Raw genomic sequence first — 20066 nt, forward strand, 5'->3', positions numbered from 1 at the left:
GATGTTATAAATCCCAGAGAAAAGCCTCAGATACCAGCAGAAAAAAATAAAAAGGCCCACAATCCCCTTTGGCAGAAAAAATAAAATGATCAAAATACAGGAGAAAACACTACTTTAAAAAAATAATTAAAAATTTAATTCTAACAGTCAATAAAATTTTTCAGGACAATTAACATTTGCATTTTCTAATTATAGTTGATTCCTATTTTACTTTGCTATGGTGAGAAAAAAGTTTAAGGGAAGTATTATTTGATGTAATGGTCTGATCTGTATTTCTAGTTCTCCATTTTATATTTTATGTTAAAATCATCCACCTATCTATCTATTGTATGTTTCCATTTATATCTTTTTGTGTGTGTGTGGCTGGTCAGTATGGAGATCCGAACCCTTGACCTTGGTGTTTCAAGGCTGGGCTCTCCATTTATATCTTAAGTTCTTGAATAGGTAAACTAAATTACAATTATGGAAAATCAGAACCATGCTTGCCTTTGGGGGGAGGGGTGAAGCTGACTGGAAAGGAACACAAGAGAACTTTCTGGGATAACAGAAACGTTCTATATCTTGGCTGATGTGGTGGTTATGTGTGTGTGTGTGTGTATGTATGTGTGTGTGTGTATAAACTCAAACTACACCATTAAAGTCTATGTGTTTTTAATGTAGATTATACCTCAATAAAACAACTGTCTCTAATTTTAAAAGTATCCCCCATCGGGGTTTCTGATAGTGCTTTTTTTTTTTGAGTGGATGGCCACATGAACATGCCTGCTTTATGAAAATTGTGATATACATTTATGACTTGTGTCTATTTTCTCCTAACATCTCTTTTAATACCCCAATTAAAAAAAAAAAAAAGTTGGAGGGGCAGGGGGTAAGTTCCAGGCACAATGGAAGTTGAAACAGCAATAATATAATAAAGAACTTGAGGATGACTTTAAAACCAGAAGATGAGAAAAAAATAAGTGAAAAAGAATAGCGATACCACTAACATAAACAGGGAACCTGAGAGATTCTTTGGGACTGGGGAAAATCTTTTATTTTTGGAAGCGGGAAATCCTGAGTTCCATTTTAGCTGTATTCCATTTGGGGAGAGGACAAGGCATGTGGACAGAAGGCCATGACATGGAGACAGTCTCTGAGAGAGAAACAGTAATGAGAAAGAGCAGAGGGTTCAGCACTGAGCCTTGAAGGTTTCTGACTCATACTCACCAACAACCTGTGCAGAAGAAACATTCTTATCAGCATTAATGTCATCAACCTGAAATACAAAGACTGTTAACAGAGGAAAAAGTAATGGCATCATTGGAGAAAGTACTGGTATAAGCCCCTGTGTTTTCCAAAAGCTAAGCTCAGCTGTTCACGAAAAGCAACAGAACACGCTCCAAAGAAACTAACCCTCCACCCCCTGCACTTCTTCCAACCAGTAGATACCATGGTGAACTCTTAACTGCTAAGCATAGAAAAAGAAAATTCTTACCACACCATGACAACTTTTTTTAAATGATACCTTCACCTTCCGGGCAAAGAAAAAGCACTAAACCATGAAATACATCTATAAGAACCAAGTCCTCAAAAACCGATGAAGTTCTACCTCATTCCTAGAAACAGTTGTGGGCCATGCTTTGAGGCATGCAAGATTGAAGCATAAGAAAACCTCAAGTCCAAGGTAAAACATATCGGCTAGAGATAACAGCCAAAGGGAAGAACAATAAGCAAGCTCAGGAACAGAGAGATCTTCCTAGATGAATAATTTACATAGCAAATGCCATATGGATTTGTTTTCTCAGTAAAGTATCATATGAAAATAGGTCTCAAAAGGCATATACTGAGGAAACAAGCCTGGCAGAAAATAAGTAATCAATTCTGAAGCAAAACTGTTATAACCACCTACAGTTCAAAGCACTGTTACCAAATTAGCTATTTATAGCAAATTCTAACTACAAGACAAAAATGTGAAATCAATGCTATAGGCTGGACCTTCTGATTAAGACAAAAATCTGGTCATTATTCCTTTACATGAGTGTAGAGAACTTACAAAGCTGAAATTTTAATAACTAATATTCTAGCACCAAGACTGTACCAGCTCATTGTAATTCTCAGCCTAGCTAATAAAAAAAAAAAAACCTAGTTAAGTGCCCTAGTAGGGCACTACAACTGTCTAAGAGATCTGCAGCTCCTTCCTATTCCTGGCTTAACTGCGGAAAAAGCATGGCCACCAACCATGATGCCATCACCACCACTCCCCATTTCTAGGGTAGTGTTAAAGCAACACAAGAATCCCAAAGCAAGAGCGATGCAGTACTAGGAATTGATCAAAACTTTGCCTTCCCTGTGGTCATTATTTTGCTCTCTCTTCATGGGATTCACTCTCCTGCTGCTTATAAAAGAGGCTCAGGCACTTACAGATTCATACGTTGGGGGAGTTGCTGGTATCTGAGGTGGATGAATATTGGGAAAGGCCTGGTAAGTCCCCACTGGCAATCCATTGAAATCTGACTGCAAAAAGAGAAAGGCAACATCAGAGACACTGCGCCCAATTTGCAATGTTTGAGGTTTGCATACAGGAAGGGAGATTGTGTGTGTGTGTGTGTGTGTGTGTGTGTGTGTGTGTGTGTGTGTGTGTGTGTGTATTCACACTGGACATTTAAGGTCCTCAAAAGGAAAAATAAAAGTCCCAAAGGACCAAACATCATAAAAAAGATTCCAGATTTTTAAATATCTATAGCCAAAGGCTATTCTTCAAATTATTAAGTCAAGTGCTTCAATGTCTGCAAGGGAAAGTTCTAATGAGACTTTCTTACTAACAATGACCTTCCTCTTCTTATCCACAAAGGTTTTTCTGTCTGGTAGTAAGTGGTTGTTACTCATTGTTAGAAAAAGCTACTAATATGACTGCAACAGGTCCCAGAGATATTCAGTAAATATACACGAGAAGAGTTTTTCTGGCACCATCTCTAGATTTTCCCTTCATTACCTACACTTGAACCAAAAAATTCTGAATCCTAATGATATTTTTTTCATGATATTGTCACTACACTAATGCCAAATGTTCTTACTGCTAAATGCTCCTGACAACCTACAATTCCTGAGTATATTCCCAGAGCCTATATGTCATCTTCTGTAACATTTTCCAAAGCTTACATCCACACTTATTTACATGTATACTTACTGGCCCTTTTGGCAGTGGATATGAGAAAGGAGTGTTTGGAGATGGCATGGGCATGGGCATGGGCATTGGCACTGTTCCACCAGGTCCACCAACCGGTGCTGTGAACCCGCCCCCTCCTCCTCCTCTTCCAGGGCCACCTTTCTTCACATCATCTGTGAATCCAACATCAATAAGGTCTGTCTCTACCCCAGGAGGAGCTTCTGCCTGAGAAAAAGAGAGAAACTCCTATCATTAACCCATGTCCAAGGTCAAGTTCTCCAGGAAGCAGACTCTCGAGATGGAAGTTAACATGAAGGAAGTTTACTGGGGAGTGTTCTTGGGATCAACATGTGTGGAGGAAATGAAAGAAGCAGAGCTGGGTGCAGGGAGAAGTTGGGCTACAACACAGTCACAACAAAGACCGCAGCTAACACCCCATGGAGTTGTGAGGCTCAGATGCACCTGCAGTGGTGTCCCAACTGGGGACTGGTGGGGTGGGGTGGGGTCTGAGCAGCAAACTAAAGCATCCACCACACCCCATCAACCTTAACTGCTGAATGATTACTGTTTGCATATTTTCCCTCCTTACACTATAAGCCTCTCAGGACACAGACCTCGTTTTTATCTGTCTCTGTATTCTCAGCTTTCGGTGCACTATCTGGCACACACTGGGCACCCAATAAATGTTTCAGGAACTGTTTAGGTCTTGAGGCATTTCTTGCTATCCACAAAGGGATCCTCAATTCCTTGAAGTGCACCAAAAAGAAGCAATAATAATGCCATTTTACATTTGTAGCAAGGTATATACCCTTTCAAAGTGCTTTCATTCATTCATCTAACCTGAACCTTACGTAGTGAGGTATGCAGGCATACTTACTGCCACCAAAAAGGCACTAACTGGACACACGCTTAAACTCACACACACAAACTTAAGTTAGCATAAAGAATATGGTTATTTTTTCAAGAAGGTCATATCTAGAGACTCATTTCCCTTGTTCTCTAGGCTAAACTTACCATGACCACAGAGTCAGGCTCATAGGGCACATTGTAATTCTTGGCAATTTCAATCAGGTATCGTTCCACCAGGATTTTGGGTGGGGCTTCCACACTCAGTTTGTGCATTAGCTGTAAGTAAAAGACCTGGGACTAAGACGTACATATACCAACCAGTTATACCAACTAGCCTAATCCTGACTTGTCTCACTATTTAAACTTAGTTCCTCTCATTTTACAGGTAAAATTGAGGGGAAAAAAGGTTCAGAGGAGTTAAATGATTTTCTTCACCATCACAAGGCACATTACAGGACCCATGTGTCTCTCCTCTCACATTCTCTATTTACACACGACCCAGGTGTTGATAAAGACTAATACTGCTGACTTCCACATTTCAATCCATCCATCTTTTCCTCCCACCTCTTCCTACTTTCACAAATCATCAGGGGCACAAAGGACAGGGGGAAAAAGTCAGGAACGACACAGTGTATCACAATCACAGGTGTTGGGCAGGGGTCAGGAGTTGACTGTACTGCCAGCCACAGTCCTTTCTTTCTCACCCTCACTATGAAGTGTGCAAACCTAGATTAACTCAGCCATACAGTAATACCCACTAGAATCACCATAGGCAGTAAATAACCTGCTCCCACCCCACACACTGCTTCACATTTACCAAGTATGTTCATTACCCTGTCATTCACAGTTCCAATCTGGTTGGTCCTACATAACTTGCCATATTCCTTGCTATACTTGGCACAGAGCTGATCAGCAACCTACAGAGGAAAAAATAACAGTACATAAAAATGGAAACCACTCCTACAGACTGCTTCAAGCTTCCTCTCCTGTCAACAGTAAACATGCTTCTATTACAAGATTTCCAAAAAAACAGGATCTATAAAAACTTAAGGGGTACACATTAACTCATTTATTTATTTGTTTATCCATCCATCCAATGAGCAAGTGACAAACACTATTTTAAGCATTATGATATGTACTATGAATATAATGATGAGCAAAAACAGACATTGTTTCTACTCTTATAGTCTCCGGAGAAAACAGTCATTAACCAAATATTCACACAGATAAAGGTACAACTGCAGTTGTAATAAGTGTTACCAAGGAAAGGTACACCACGCTATCACCAGCTTATAACAGGAGAATCAGATCCTGAACAGAAAAGTTACATAAGGCAACCTGAAGGAAATGATGCTTTGCTGAGATTTAAAGGATGGGTTAGAAGTTAAACAAGGAGGGAGGGAAGAACATTCCAGGAAAAGAAAACAGCATGTGCAAAGGCCTCTGATGGAAAAAACATGGCCAATCCTCAAGCTTGGAATAAAGTCAGTGAGCTTCTAGGGCAGAGCCCGAGGGAGGAGTATGGCAGGAAATGATAAAGTAAGAAAGGCAGGTGGGAGCCACACAATGTACAGCCATGCAGGCCACATTAAAGAGTCTTGTTTCTATAACAAGAATAGAAAGCTATTAAAGGGCTTGAAAGGAAGGGCTACTGACAGGGTTTCATTTGTGTTTTGAACAAAACCCTCAGGTTGTTCTGATGGAATGGTGAACAGACTAAAGGATGCCAAAGTAGGTATAGGAAAAATACTCAAGAAACTACTATAATAGTCCAGGCAGGAGATGATAGCAGCATCGGACAAGAGTGGTCCCGACATTCTGGGTGCCCAGTAGGGGCGTTTTCACTGTTCAAGATGTAGACTTTTAGGGGTACCTGGTACCTATGATATAAATTTGTCATTTGTCTTTTGACTTAACAGTTTTTGTTTTGCTTTATACCATTCAGAAATTATTTTTTACTTATATTAGTTTGTCACTCTTTGTTTATGGCTTTTGGGTTTTGTGACATATTTAGGCTTTTTCCACTATGAGATTAGTTTTAAAGGAGGAATATAAGTGAGATTAAAAACAAGACTGAGGCTAAAAGCAGTTGCCTCTATTCTCCCATTTTTCTGTCCATAACTCAATAACTACCTTCCCTATCCTATCAGAATATAGAAGGTTTACTCTCTGGGGAGGTTAAACTAAAGAGACTCTGGACTCCACAAACAGGAGAGCTGGGATACTTACTGCCAAGAGGAGAATTAAGTGTAAGTCTTCTACATATCAAACATATTTAGGCCTTTGGCTTCTTTCTCCACCAGGCTCTCAGAAATCCTAGCAGCCAGCTTATACCCTCCAGGTAGGAAACAGGATTCCTCTCTGGGGAAAATGACCAACTCAAGGAAAGAAAACTAGTTCCTGATAGTCTGGAATTCCCTTAAGAAAGGGCTTAGCCAGATCACTCAACAATAAGGGCATCTGGCAGTAAATCTATGGAATCAAGAGGCTCCAATCTACCTTTTAGTGCCTTGCTCATAAATATAAACCAACAGCCAAGAGTCACCAAGACTTTGGAAAAGCCTCTAATGATAAAATAGAAAAAAGGAACTTAAAGGAAACACGAATGACGGAACGAGAAAAAGTTAAAAAGAAACTATAATATCTTCAGAGAGTTAGAAGACATTGTAGCCATGAAACAAAAACAAGAGACTATAACAAATATTCAGAGAATTAAAAAGAGCTCTTGAAAAATGCAAACACAGAAGGTAAGGAAGTCTCAATTAATAGATTAGGAGACAAGACTGAGACTATCTCCCTAGAAAATAAAACCAAAAGGCAAAGATGCCGAAAACAGAAAAGAAAACAACCCAACTGAATTCGTACCCTAGCAGTCAGTACCATACCCATGTTGTGATGAGCTCTCTTCTGGTTAATGCCCGTCTCTTTCGTTAGACTCTAATCTACAAGAGTATGGTTCGTGTCATATTTTGCTCAACACTGTTACCCTCAGCCCTCACCTAGCTCAGAACATCCACTCAGTAAATATTTGTGGAATATGAATGAATATATAAATGAATAAAGCAAAACATCAGTCACCTTAAATTCATGTTATTTTAACTTTACTAGTTTACAGTTGTATAAGAACTTTTCTATTTGTATATAGTTAAATAACATTTAATAAAAATATGACAAAACTGGAGACACACACACCTTTGCTCCTTAAAAAAAATTATTCAAGCTCACAAAACACTGTTCTATTCTATGACATAAAGCCTGAAAAGGAGAAAGAAACAAATTTACAAAGTCTGTTTCAAAAGCAGCAGAAGGGTACAAAATACCTGGTCAAGTAAGCAGAAATGACTTATATTAACCAATCTTTTTAACAATATGAAAAGCTACAGACATCACTGAAACTGGTTATACTCACTATTTTCAACTCAGCCACTTCTGACTGGAGTCGAGGAGCAGCCCAGATCAGTGTAGACACAGATTCAGCGAGACCAGAATCTAGCTCCCTAATTGAGGAAAAAATGAATATAATTTAACAGTCTTTAAAACAAACCAACAAAACCCTAGCTATGTATCATACATTTGATAGGCTCTAAAGCATTTCATGATTCTCACTATATTCTCACAATAACTCTAGGCTTCTACCCATTTTTGTTACCCTATTTTACTTTTGGGAAAATTCAAACTAAGCAACAAGCCCAAGGCCACGACGTCAGAAAATGGTTGAGCCAAGACTCAAACTCAATTTCAGATTTCATATTTTCTTTTTGGCAGTTACCTACATTGAGATCAGGCCTTCAAGCAACTAGTAGGAAAAAGATCCTTGGGTAGTGCTAGCACTCTACATGTATGAAGAGACCAATATTACTCCTTTCAAATTCCAGAGGTAATTTAGGTCTTTGAATCAAAGTATCTTACTTCATAGACTGGATGAGGCCAAACCGAGCCAGCAGCAGATCACAGTACAGCTCCAGGATCTCCATGGCCTCCACAAGGTAGTCTTCCCGGATAATATGCTCCACACGGATTCGAGCTCGTTCATCTTTTCCAGCGGCCAAATAGTCAGCAATCTCCTTCCTTGCTTTCTGGGCCAGTTCCGCTAAGGCACAAATCCCACTCCAGTTACATAGCAGTACTACACTGGGACCTAGCCTGTGGGCAGAACTCCCTCCACCCCAACAGAGAGAACTGTGTGCTTCTACTATGTCCTAGTTCACCCTTCCTTTGTAAATCTATTCTCGTCTCATCTACCCTAGAATTTGACACTCTGCCTAGGTGAGAATATACTTTGTGTAGCCTGACATTTCCAACTCAGGAGTCACATTACCTATTCCACAGCAACAGGGTCTGTCCCTTTCCCAGCAACAAAGTAATGTAGTCCAACTAGTCACAAAAGGCAGAAATGTATCCAAATCTTAAAAGATATAAGATAGCTAAGACTTCATAGTACTAAGCTGAAAGATCCAGTATTGGGCTGCTGGCACCCAGTGATGTATTTTGGGAAACAAACGGTAAGGCAATCATGCACTACTCACTTTTTTTTTTCTCCAATAGTTTAAGACGATTTATGACTAATCTCAAATTGACTCGTAAACGCTCAGCCTTAAATCCAGAGCCCAGCATGCTGTGCTGTTCCTCCTGGAAAAAGAAGCAGCACAATGACTATTTTCAAGTCAAAATTAGTTCAGGAACTAACACCATTATTTGACACAATAAACCAAGGAAAAAAAATTTTTTTTTGGCAGCTGGCTAGTACAGGGATTGAACCCTAGACAAAACGTTTTCTAATATAGGAAAATGTCATGATCCAATTCACATTCTTTACAGATCATTTTGACTGCTGTGTAGATAAGTGATTGGTAGAGTAATACTGAAAGCAGGAGGACCAATGAGAAAGCTACTACCTAGTCCAGAGAAGAGATGGTAATAGCTTAGACAGGGGTGGATAGCAGTAGCAGTGGTAGAAGCAGTTAGATTTGAAATCTATTTTGAAGGCAGAGCTAAAAGAACCTGGGGACAGAAGAAATAAATATCCAGGTATGGGCATGGGAGTGGGGTAATAAAAGAACAAAGAAGCAAAAGGGCCTCCTGCTGCTTCTCCCAAAAATCTCAACAGGGGTTGTGATGTTTCCCAAATCAAATGTAGACCCAAATTCAGAGATATTCTCATATTCTTAACTCCTAAAATCCTGCTACTAAGTCTCAGCCTTTGGGAAAAGCTAGTGCACAACACTGCAGAAATATCATTAACATCAACTCATGTACAAAGAGTTATACAAAGGGGTGAAAAGCCCAAGGGGGAGGGGGAACTGCTCTACAAAATTCTACAGCAGAGGGCTATTTGCCAAGAATCCCACTGAACAGAGTTACAGTCAACAAAACCACCCCTCCTCTACCCGTAACACTTTAGGGTATACATACCATTGTGCAGTGACTACGGTGCATCCAATTTCAAGACAGCACAATTTCTATTTCTCTGAATTATGGACTCAAACTTCAAAAGATGTAATAATACCCAAACAAAAGCTGGATCTCAGAAAGTAGTCAAATAACAGACAAATCAAAAGAGATCCAATGTAAGAAAGAACACTAGGAATAGTACTTTTGAATAAACCACTAGTAGAAAACATCAGATGTATTTTCCTTTTGTGAAACTGCCTCCAGAAGGCTTCACACTATTTTTAATAATTAACCCAAGTCCCAGTTTAAAGTGGGGTTTGTATGTCACAAAATATAGGGGATTCATTATACTGAATTGTTTAACCCATTCAATGAATATTTACTGATTACTTTTATGTCATACATTGGCTAGATGTTGGAGATAAAAAGTATAAATAAAGTACAGTCTCCGCCCTCAAAGGAACTTATATTCTATTACGCGGGGCGGGGGGGTGGGGGGGGGATGACACAACAGCTAAGAAAATCTGGCAACTACAATACTGTTGATAAGGACTACAATTCTAGAGTGGTTCTCAATCTGGAGTGATTTTGTCCCCTAAGAGACATTTGGCAATGACTGTAGACATTTTGGGTTGTCACAACTTGAGGAGATGCTACTAGAAACTGATGTTACAGGCCTCGGAGGCTGTTAAACATCCTATGATGAACAGGTCAGCGCCCCTACAACAAAAAATTATCCAGCCCAAAATGTCAATAGTGCCAAGACTGAGAAAACAATTCTAGAGAAAAGATACCCAACCTGCTTAGGGAGATTATACAAAGCTTTCCAGAGAAGGCAAAGATGTCTATAAAGTAAAGAGAGGGTGTGAATATCCCAAGCAGAGGGAGTGGTGTGTGCAAAAATCCAGGTCACAAATAGGACAAGCAACTTTCTGAAAGCTATAAATTCAGTACAGTTAAAGCATGAGATAAACTATAGTTTATGCTATAAAATGTTTCTCATAATCGTAACTTCAAAACTTCAACAACTATTTATAAGTTGTCAAGCACTGTAGTAGTTTCTGGTGCTTGCTAGATCCAGACGGTATCCTTGTTCTGAGAGCATCCATAACCAGAGATAGATGGGAAGAGAGAAAATAGCCAGAAAAACAGTAACCACTACTATCATTTACTCTACCAGGCACCTGCTCAAGATCAGCCAGCAACTGATAAAACTAAAAATAAAACCTAAGTGTATCTGAATTCAAAACCCAAGTAAACAATTTTAATCAGACACTATATCATTCTTGGCACCATAAATTGGAATACAATATATATTTTTAACCCTTTTGACAAATATTTACTGAATACCTACTGCACTGTAACAGGTACTGGAGATATACCAGTAAGGAAAAACAGACAAGGTTACTACCCTCATAGACTTTATACTTAGAGAAACTTATCCCATCAGGAACTGTAAAACAACAATTGTAGTCACCACCCCAAAGAAATAAATGGTGTTCTAGAGCATATTATAAGGGTGGTTGACCTCTTCAGCTACTTGCTGGAAAACTGTCTCAAAGATAAAAGATAACAAAATTGGAGGTCTAATATAGAGTCACAAGTTATGACAGAAAAATATCAAGATTACTGTGTGGTTCTTAAGTAGTCTATGCTGGGGTCTGTAAGCGTAAATTTCGTGACGTGTCAATACTTGAAGACAAAATTTTAGTCATGTCTATTTTGAATATTTTCAAGAAGCTTAAAAATATATACATTGTGACCTAGTAATTCCACTCTTAGGAACTTAACCTAAGAAAATAATCAGACCTTCATGTGCCGATTTTCATATGAAAATATTTACCACATTTAAGACCAAAAAACTGAAGTAATGAAATATATGAATAATGAACTAATATTGCTTATTAGTTAAATAAATTATAGTATAATTATGATGGAATTTTATATAGCTATTAGAATATTTTAACTGGGCTGGTCAGCTCAGTTTATTAGAACACGGTGCTTTTAACAACAAGGTCCAGGGTTCCATCCCTGTACTGGCCAGCTGCCAAAAGTAAAAATAAAAATAAAAAGCATTTACTGACATGAGCATATTTAATTTAAAAATCAAGTTATAAGACTATTAAGTATGACCTCAAATTCTAAAAAAGCACATATGCATAGACAAAGGCTGTACTTACAAAGATTTAGCCATTCCTGTATGTAAACTCTTTTTAAATCCAAGGAAACTGGACTAACATTAAAACTAATGCTAAATCCAAATCTATCTTGGAAAGCATTTAATTTGGAATCTCTATCAAAAGGCAAAGAATAATATAAATAAATTCATTTGCTTCTTTAGAAAAGCAAAATATTAACTCATCAAAAAATGTTAGTCAAGATTACCTTATTGGGCCAGCCCGTGGCTCACTCGGGAGGGTGTGGTGCTGATAACACCAAGGCCACGGGTTCGGATCCCATATAGGGATGGCTGGTTAGCTCACTGGGTGAGCGTGGTGCTGACAACACCAAGTCAAGGGTTAAGATCCCCTTACCGGTCATCTTTAAAAAAAAAAAAAAAAAAAAAGATTACCTTATTAAAACAGGTACCTGAAATGAGCAAGACACTGAAGGACACAAAGGGACAAGCAACAAAGGAGCAGTGTTAGCAACATGAAGGAATTCTGGATGATGTAAAGACATCTTTATCTATTTCTTTCTTTTTTTTTTTTTAAAAGATGACCGGTGGCGCACTGCGCTAGTGCGCCGCTTGGGAAGCGCGGCAGCGCTCCCGCCAAGGGTTTCGGATCCCACATACAGACCGGTTCCCGCTCACTGGCTGAGCGCCTGCACCACCCTCAGACAGTGAGTGCACCGGCCATCCCTATATAGGCTCCCAACCGTGGCCTCAGCGCTACCAACGCTGCACTCTCCCAATTGAGCCACAGGGCTGGCCCCAGACTGTTTTTTAAAAGCTTCTAGTTTGCATATTCTGGTTTGCAGTTCAGTGTGTTATTCTTGTTGTTACATTAAATAAAATGCAGAGAAGATGAGATGGGACATTTCTGTCACAAAGACATAGTGCTATGATGTGGAGTTTTCTCTGCATTTACATGGTTGCACATTTAGAATTTAAGGTTTTATTATTAAAAGTTTTTTTTATTATATAAATAAATAAATAAATAAAGATGACCAGTAAGGGGATCTTAACCCTTGACTTGGTGTTGTCAGCACCACGCTCAGCCAGTGAGCGAACCGGCCATCCCTATATGGGATCCGAACCCGGGTCCTTGAGGTTATCAGCACCGCACTCTCCCGAGTGAGCCACTGGCCGGCCCGATCTTTATCTATTTCACATAATTGCCTAAGATGGGTCAGCAACCAAAAACACTAGTTTGAGACCATACTTAACCTGAAAAAGAAAGGACTCTCAAACAGTCACGAGAAAAACAGACTCTGAAGAAGAAAAGTGTTAAAATTCTCTGAAAGAGGAGCTTAAAATGTTTCATGCTACAAATAGAAATCAAACTCTGTAAATGAAGTTGAAAACACTTAATTGTGCAATGTTGTCTATATTTCACTGTTAATCTTTTGGCTGGAGCTGTTTGGGACAGAGAAGTTTATGGAAGCCTACCATAGAAGACTAATAAAAATAAATCCAAATTACTATCTTATAATTCAGTAATAACATTTATTTATCCAAACCTATAAAAGTAAGTAAAATTATAGGGTCCTTTCGGAGACTCTAACAATCAGGGTCCCAGTTAGGAACAGATTGCATCCACAACCCGGGTAATTTAAGGAGCATTTTATAAAGAGATTATTTACGAAGGTGTAGTAGATGGGTTTAGAGAAACCAAAAAATGATAGTGTATTGCTCTTGAGCCATTAACACCTTTAGGCCTGAAGGGGCAAGATGAGGAAGTGGAAGCTAGATAGCTATATGCAGAGGGCCACCATACAGGAGTCAGTCTTTGATAGAGGCATGCAATTTGTCACAATCCAACAATCTGCAGGGAGGAGGCAGGGGAGCCCTCAGGTCTCCTGCTGGTACCTCCCATCTACCCCCAGTTGGAAGCCAGAAAGCAAAAGGGCCCATAGACTCAGTCCACATGGGTGAGCCTCCAAAGACATCAATCAAAGGGAGAAGGATGTGGCTCTGGAGGAGAAAATAAGACATTCATCACAAAGACTATTATTCACACAAAACCAAATAAGCCAAGAACTAGATCTACCAAAGCAACCCCAGATTTACACTGTCGTAATACATCAGCTAAGTAGACCAGAAAATTGATGCTAAATGAATTCTCTAAATAAAGAAAATTGCATATTTATATGTTCTTTCCTTAATAATGTATACAGTTTAGGAAATATAATTTAAGTTCTTACAACATAATCTCTGAAGTTCCTTCCAACCCTAAGATTCTGAAGAATACTAGATATAAAATTGTACTGAATTATACATATAGAATAGGCAAAAGGCATAAACAATTGAGATTAATATCCCTTAGGACTCTTTTTTAAAAAATAAAATTGTTTCCCTAGAAAAATGAACTCAGTAATTTCTTTTATTCAGTCTTTCATTCAACTAATATTTATTAAGCATTTTACCATATACCAGAAATTGTACTAGGTTCTGTTAAGTACAAAATTTTTTTTGAAAAATCACTTCTTCCAATTGCACACACAAATTTTCAGATTAATAAAAGCGCTAAAACATCCAGAATGTATAAAGGATTCCTATAACTCAACAACAAAAACAAATAATCCAACTAAGAAATGGGCAAAGGATTTGAATAGACATTTCTCCCAAGATAACATACAAATGGCCAACAAGCAGATCAAAAGAAGTTCACTATCACTAATCATTAGAGAAACGCAAACAGAAACCACAATGAGATATCATCTCTCACCCATTAGGATAGCTACTATCAAAAAAAAAAAAAAAAAAGAATAATTAGTGCTGGGGAGGATGCAGAGAAACTGGAACTCTGTGCATTGTCGGTGGGACTGTAAAATAGTGCAACTGCTATGAAAAACATTATGGCGGTTCCTCAAAAAATTAAAAATAGAACTACCATATGATGAGTATATACCCAAAAGAACTGAAAGCAGGATCTCAAAGAGCTATTTGCATATCCATGCAAATAGTCACATCATTCACAATACCCAAGAGGTGGAATCAACCCAAATGTCCATTGAAAGATGAATAGATAAAGAATATGTGTACTGTTGTCCCTTAGTGGTCTGTGGTCCCCCCTAAGGATACCAAATCCACAGATGCTCAAGTCCCTTATATAAAATAGAGTAGTGGGTTGGCCAGTTGCTCAGTTATTAGAGTGCCGCCTTATAACACCAAGGTCAAAGGTTTGGATCCCTGTACCAGCAACCAAAAGTAAATAAATAAATAAAATGGAGTAGTATTTGCATATAACCTATGCAAATTCTCCCGTATACCTTAAATCATCTCTACATTACTTATAATACCTAATACAATGCCTACACATCACTTCATTCTTATGGATTCAACGTAGGACTTGGTGGACGACAAATTCAAGTTTTTCTTTTTGGAACTTGTGGAATATTTTTCCCCCAATTTTTTTTTTTTTTTTTTTTAAAGATGACTGGTAAGGGGATCTTAACCCTTGACTTGGTGTTGTCAGCACCACGCTCACCCAGTGAGCGAACCAGCCATCCCTATATGGGATCCGAACCTGTGGCCTTGGTGTTATCAGCACCGCACTCTCCCGAGTGAGCTACAGGCCGGCCCCTCCCCCAAATATTTTTGATCCACAATTGATTAAATCCACTGATGCAAGGCCGGCCCGTGGCTCACTCGGTAGAGTGCGGTGCTGATAACACCAAGGCCACAGGTTCGGATCCCATATAGGGATGGCTGGTTCGCTCACTGGGTGAGCGTGGTGCTGACAACACCAAGCCAAGGGTTGAGATCCCCTTACCGGTCATCTTTAAAAAAAAAAAAAAATCCACTGATGCAGAACACATGAATATAGAGGGCCAACTGTACATACATATAATAGAGTACTATTCAGCCTTAAGAGAAAAGAAAATCCTGTCACATGCTACATCATGGATGAACCTTGAGAATATTATGCTAAGTGAAATAAGCCAGTCACAAAAAGACAAATACTGTATGATTCCACTTGTATGAGGTATGTAACTTAGCCAAATGCATAGAAACAGAAAAAAGAATGGTGGTTATCAGGGTCTGGGGTCAGGGGAAAATGGGGAGTTGTCTAATGGATAAGGAGTTTCAGTTTTATAAGATGAAAAAGCTCTGGAGATCTGTTGCACAACAATGTGAATATACTTAACACTACTGAACTGTACTCAATACTTAAAAATAGTTAAGTGTGCAAATTTTGTCATTTTGTCATGTGCTATTTACCACAGTTAAAAAATTTTAAAACAATTTTCATGAGCTAAAACAAAACTATTAATGTGTTAAGATAAATACAAAAGAACATATTTATAATGGAGATGGAATAGGCCTTTTTTTTTTTTTTCCTTCCTTTTTGTCTTTTTTACTGACCGGTAACAGGATCGCAACCCTCGGTGTCGCGCCCGTACCGGGGACCGGCAACGGGATCGCAACCCTCGGTGTCGCGCCCACACTGCGCTCAGCCAGTGAGCGGGAACCAGTCTCCACATGGGATCCGAACCCTTGGCGGGAGCACCGCTGCGCTCCCAAGCGCCGCACTCTCCAGTGTGCCACGGGGCCGGCCCGGAATAGGCCTTTTTAAGAAGCCATATAAATTATTTTGTATGAAAAAAGACTTAAACCATAAGTAAAATTAAAAGGTGTAGTGGATTGAATTATGTCCCTCCAAAATTCACTGAAGCTTGAATTGTGTCTTCCAAGTTTTATGTAGTAGAAACTTGGTCCCCACGGTGACTATTAAGAGGATGGGAAATCCTATTATGGTAATTGAAAGGTGGAGATTTGAAGAGGTGATTAGATTATAAACTGTGGTGAATGGATTAAAAATGGTGGTCGGGGCGTGGTTCTTAAAGCTTTAAAAAAAGAGAGTGGAGAGTCTCTCTCTCTCTGCTTCTACCATCTTGCAATGTGAAAACCCTGGGTCACTGTTGCCACCACCAGATGAACTTTGGACTTCCCAGGCTCAGAAATTGTAAGCAATAAATTTCATTTTCTTTATAAATCACCCAGTTTCAAGTATTTTGTTATAAGCAACAGAAACAGACTAATAAAAAGGTAAGCAATATTTGGGGAAAAATCTGCAACAAAGATTATTAATAAAATTTGGTGGTGATGAGTGTAAGAGGAAACAGGTACATTCTCAAACTCCTGCTGGGAATATAAATTGGCACAACCTTTCTGAAGGGCACTCTTTCAAATTTCCAAGTTTAAATATCTATCCCGAAGAATGAATTCACATGTATAAAGAGAGGAATGTACAAAACGAAATAATCTAAATTTCAACAATTAGGAACTGATTATATTGAGACACATCTATTCTATGGAATACTTGGAAGTAGTTTAGAAAAAAAGATAATCTAGCATTCTAAAACACTTCAGCACATAGCAAGCACTCAAATATTTGCTGTGTAAATGAAATGGAGGATCTCCAAGACGTATTTTTTTAAAAAAATCAAACTGAAAAATAGCATATATAGTATGATCCCACTTTATACATGTATATAAATGCATAGAAAAGAGGCCTATAAAAATATGTACTAAAATTTTAATAGTGTTAACTCTAGAAGAGTGTTGAAGGGAAACCCTAATATTTTCTCTTATATACTTGTATATTGATGAATATTTATAAAAACGTATTCACATATATCTGGGTAAAAATGATTTTCATTGCTCTTATAAAGTGTATATCAAAGTTTTTTACTATTTTATTAAGATAACTAAATCACCTCCCACACACCTGATTTATCAGCAGTGACTGAAATCAGAAGATGTTAACCTAAGGAACATTATTTAACTTGCTGTTAAATTACTTAATATATACATTATTAATAAGACTTTTAAAAAGTACAAGAAAAAGTATTCCTGAGTATGCCTCTATCATGGGTCCTACAAAGATCTTGCCCTTCATAGACTATTACTCCAGTGTAACACGGATAAATAAAACTTACCAGGGCCAGCCCCGTGGCGCACTCGGGAGGGTGCAGCGCTGGGAGCGCAAACCCTGCATTTTCAAACCAGGGTTGGTTGAAAAAAAACCATACATAAGTGGACCTATGCAGTTCAAACTTCTGTTATTCAAGGGTCAACTGTATTTAATAAAATGTATGCTTTAAAAAAAGGTATGCACATACCTAAGACACAGCAATCCCATTCCTAGATATATGCCCAAAAGAAATTTGAACACAGGATCATGAAGACACATGTATGAGGATCCTATAGTAGCAAGGAGGTGGAAAAATGCTAAGTGTCCATTTCAAGAGGACAGATAAAATGTCACAGAAACATATGACAAAATACTATGCAGCAGTCAGAATTAATGAAATAGCTGTACTGAAAGAAACATGGATAGTCTTTAAAAACAGAATTAAAAAAACATCAGGAAAAGTCCCACATACCAGCCAGCCCCCCCCCCCAAAAAGTAAAAAACAGAGTTGTAGCTTCAGTGTTACTCTCACTGAACGAAGCTATAAAACCTAAACAAAAATGCATGTAGCAGCTATTTGAGGCCTCTGAAAAGTGAATACTAGCAGATGGATGAAGAAGGTTAGAATCTGAAGTACAGATAAACTGGCAAAGAGTTTATCATTTTTTTCCCCTCTTACATTACCTGGCCTGAATACAAGGCAACCTGAAACCCAGAAGTGAGCACTGGCACAGAAAGAAAGAGCATCAAGAGATCTCTAGGACTGGATTGAGGGCTAGATTTGTCCATACCAGTTGGTATGGACAAAGAGTGGGTATATACAACGAACTGGGAACATCTCAACTTGCATAGGAAAGGACAATCAACACACATCAATCATAGATAACACAGATGGAGTTATCGGACAAAGATTTCAAAGCAGCTACTATAAAAATGCTGCGGTAAGTAAGGGAGAATACTTTTGAATGGCAAGATAAAAAGTAAAAGGGCTGGCCCATGGCTCACTCGGGAGAGTGCGGTGCTGATAACACCAAGGCCACAGGTTCGGATCCCATATAGGGATGTCCGGTTAGCTCACTGGCTGGGCATGGTGCTGACAACACCAAGCCAAGGGTTGAGATCCCCTTACCGGTCATCTTTAAAAAGGAAAAAGAAAGATAAAAAGTAAAGAAATAAAAGATAAAAAGTGGAAACAAATCTTAGAACTGAAAAATACTATAACCAATGTAAGAAACTCACTGTATGGAACCAATAGCTGAAAGGGTAATTAATGACAGAGGAAAGAGTCAGTGCACTTAAATACAGATCAATAGAAAGTATCCAATCTGAAAAAGAGAGAGAAAAACATTTAAAAAAATGAACAAAGCCTTAGAGATCTGTGGGACAATAGCAAAGGGTCTAACATTTGTGTCATCAAGTCCCAAAAGGATAGGAGAGTACAGTACCAAAAAAACACTTGAAAAAATACTGGCTGAAAACTTCCCAAATTTAGCAAAAGCTACAGACTCAAAAACCTCAGCAAACTCAGACTGTGGATTTCATATCAGAAACCACAGAGACCAAAAAGAAGAGTAAAAACATTTTTGTTTGTTTGTTTTTGTTTTGGTGGCTGGCTGGTACAGGGATCTAAACCCTTGACCTTGGTGTTATAACACCATGAGTTAAACAGCCAGCCGAGTAACATTTTTAAAGTGCTGAAAACCCCTGTACCCAGAGCCGCCAAAAAAAACAACAGTGCTGAAAGAAAAGAAAACTCATCCTAGAATACTATATCCAGAAAAAATATCCCGCTGCAATGAAGGTGACTGGATGAGGGAAAACTAATAAGATAATTTGTCACCAGTAGACCTGCTCTACAAGAATCGCTATAGTTTTTCAAGCAGAAAGGAAGTGATGCCAGAAAGAAACCTGGAACATTAGGAATAAAGGAAGGGTTACAGAAATGGCAAATATCTGGGTAAATATAACAGATAGCTCCTCTCAAGTCCCTTAAAAATATGTTTGACGGGCCGGCCTGGTGGCACACTGCTGCAGTGCGCCGCTTGGGAGTGCGGTGGCGCTCCCGCCGAGGGTTCGGATCCCACGTACAGACCGGTTCCCGCTCACTGGCTGAGCGAGGTGCGGGTCTGACACTGAGGGTTGCGATCCCGTTGCCGGTCCCGGTCCGGTGCGGGCGCGACACTGAGGGTTGCGATCCGTTGCCGGACACGAAAAAAGACAAAAAAAAAAAATATGTTTGACAATTAAGAACAAAACCAGTAACATTGTCTGATGGGGTTTTCCATGTATGTAGATGTAATAAATAAGATAACAACAGCATAATGGGGAGAGTAAAGGGACATATATGATGGCAAGGTTTCTATATTCCATGAGATTTGGAAAAATACAAACTCTAAGTAGACTGAAGAGTTAAGTATATCTATTGCAATCCCTAGAAGAACCTCTAAAAAATACTATGCAAAAAACCCAAAAAAACCCAAAAAAACCAAAAAACTAAATGTAGGGACCCCATGGGCGCCTGAACAAAGGACACACCCTGGCAATATGGCACCCTTCCTGGTTCTTCTCTGCAGTAAACAAGCTCGCTGGCGCCAACA

At 38.8% G+C, this 20066-nt stretch overlaps 1 protein-coding gene across 3 annotated transcripts in view; it reads right to left on the reverse strand.

The window, feature by feature from the left end:
* LOC103597206 (IST1 homolog) overlaps positions 1–20066 on the reverse strand; it is a 29228-nt gene that overhangs the window by 1428 nt on the left and 7734 nt on the right. For 2 of the 3 annotated variants that reach the window (XM_008581018.1, XM_008581016.1), the window contains exons 2-9: positions 8521–8623; positions 7904–8084; positions 7404–7491; positions 4828–4911; positions 4160–4270; positions 3167–3370; positions 2401–2493; positions 1207–1255 (exon numbers count right to left, since the gene is read on the reverse strand). In XM_008581018.1, coding sequence (XP_008579240.1) covers positions 1207–1255; positions 2401–2493; positions 3167–3370; positions 4160–4270; positions 4828–4911; positions 7404–7491; positions 7904–8084; positions 8521–8608 — 898 coding nt within the window. In that variant the 5' untranslated portion in view covers positions 8609–8623. The remainder of the gene's footprint in view (positions 1–1206; positions 1256–2400; positions 2494–3166; positions 3371–4159; positions 4271–4827; positions 4912–7403; positions 7492–7903; positions 8085–8520; positions 8624–20066) is intronic. The other variant, XM_008581017.1, reaches the window with a different exon arrangement.

This window comes from Galeopterus variegatus, unplaced genomic scaffold, assembly GCF_000696425.1.
Source record: "Galeopterus variegatus unplaced genomic scaffold, G_variegatus-3.0.2 Scaffold2236, whole genome shotgun sequence".
Taxonomy (NCBI): Eukaryota; Metazoa; Chordata; class Mammalia; order Dermoptera; family Cynocephalidae; genus Galeopterus; species Galeopterus variegatus.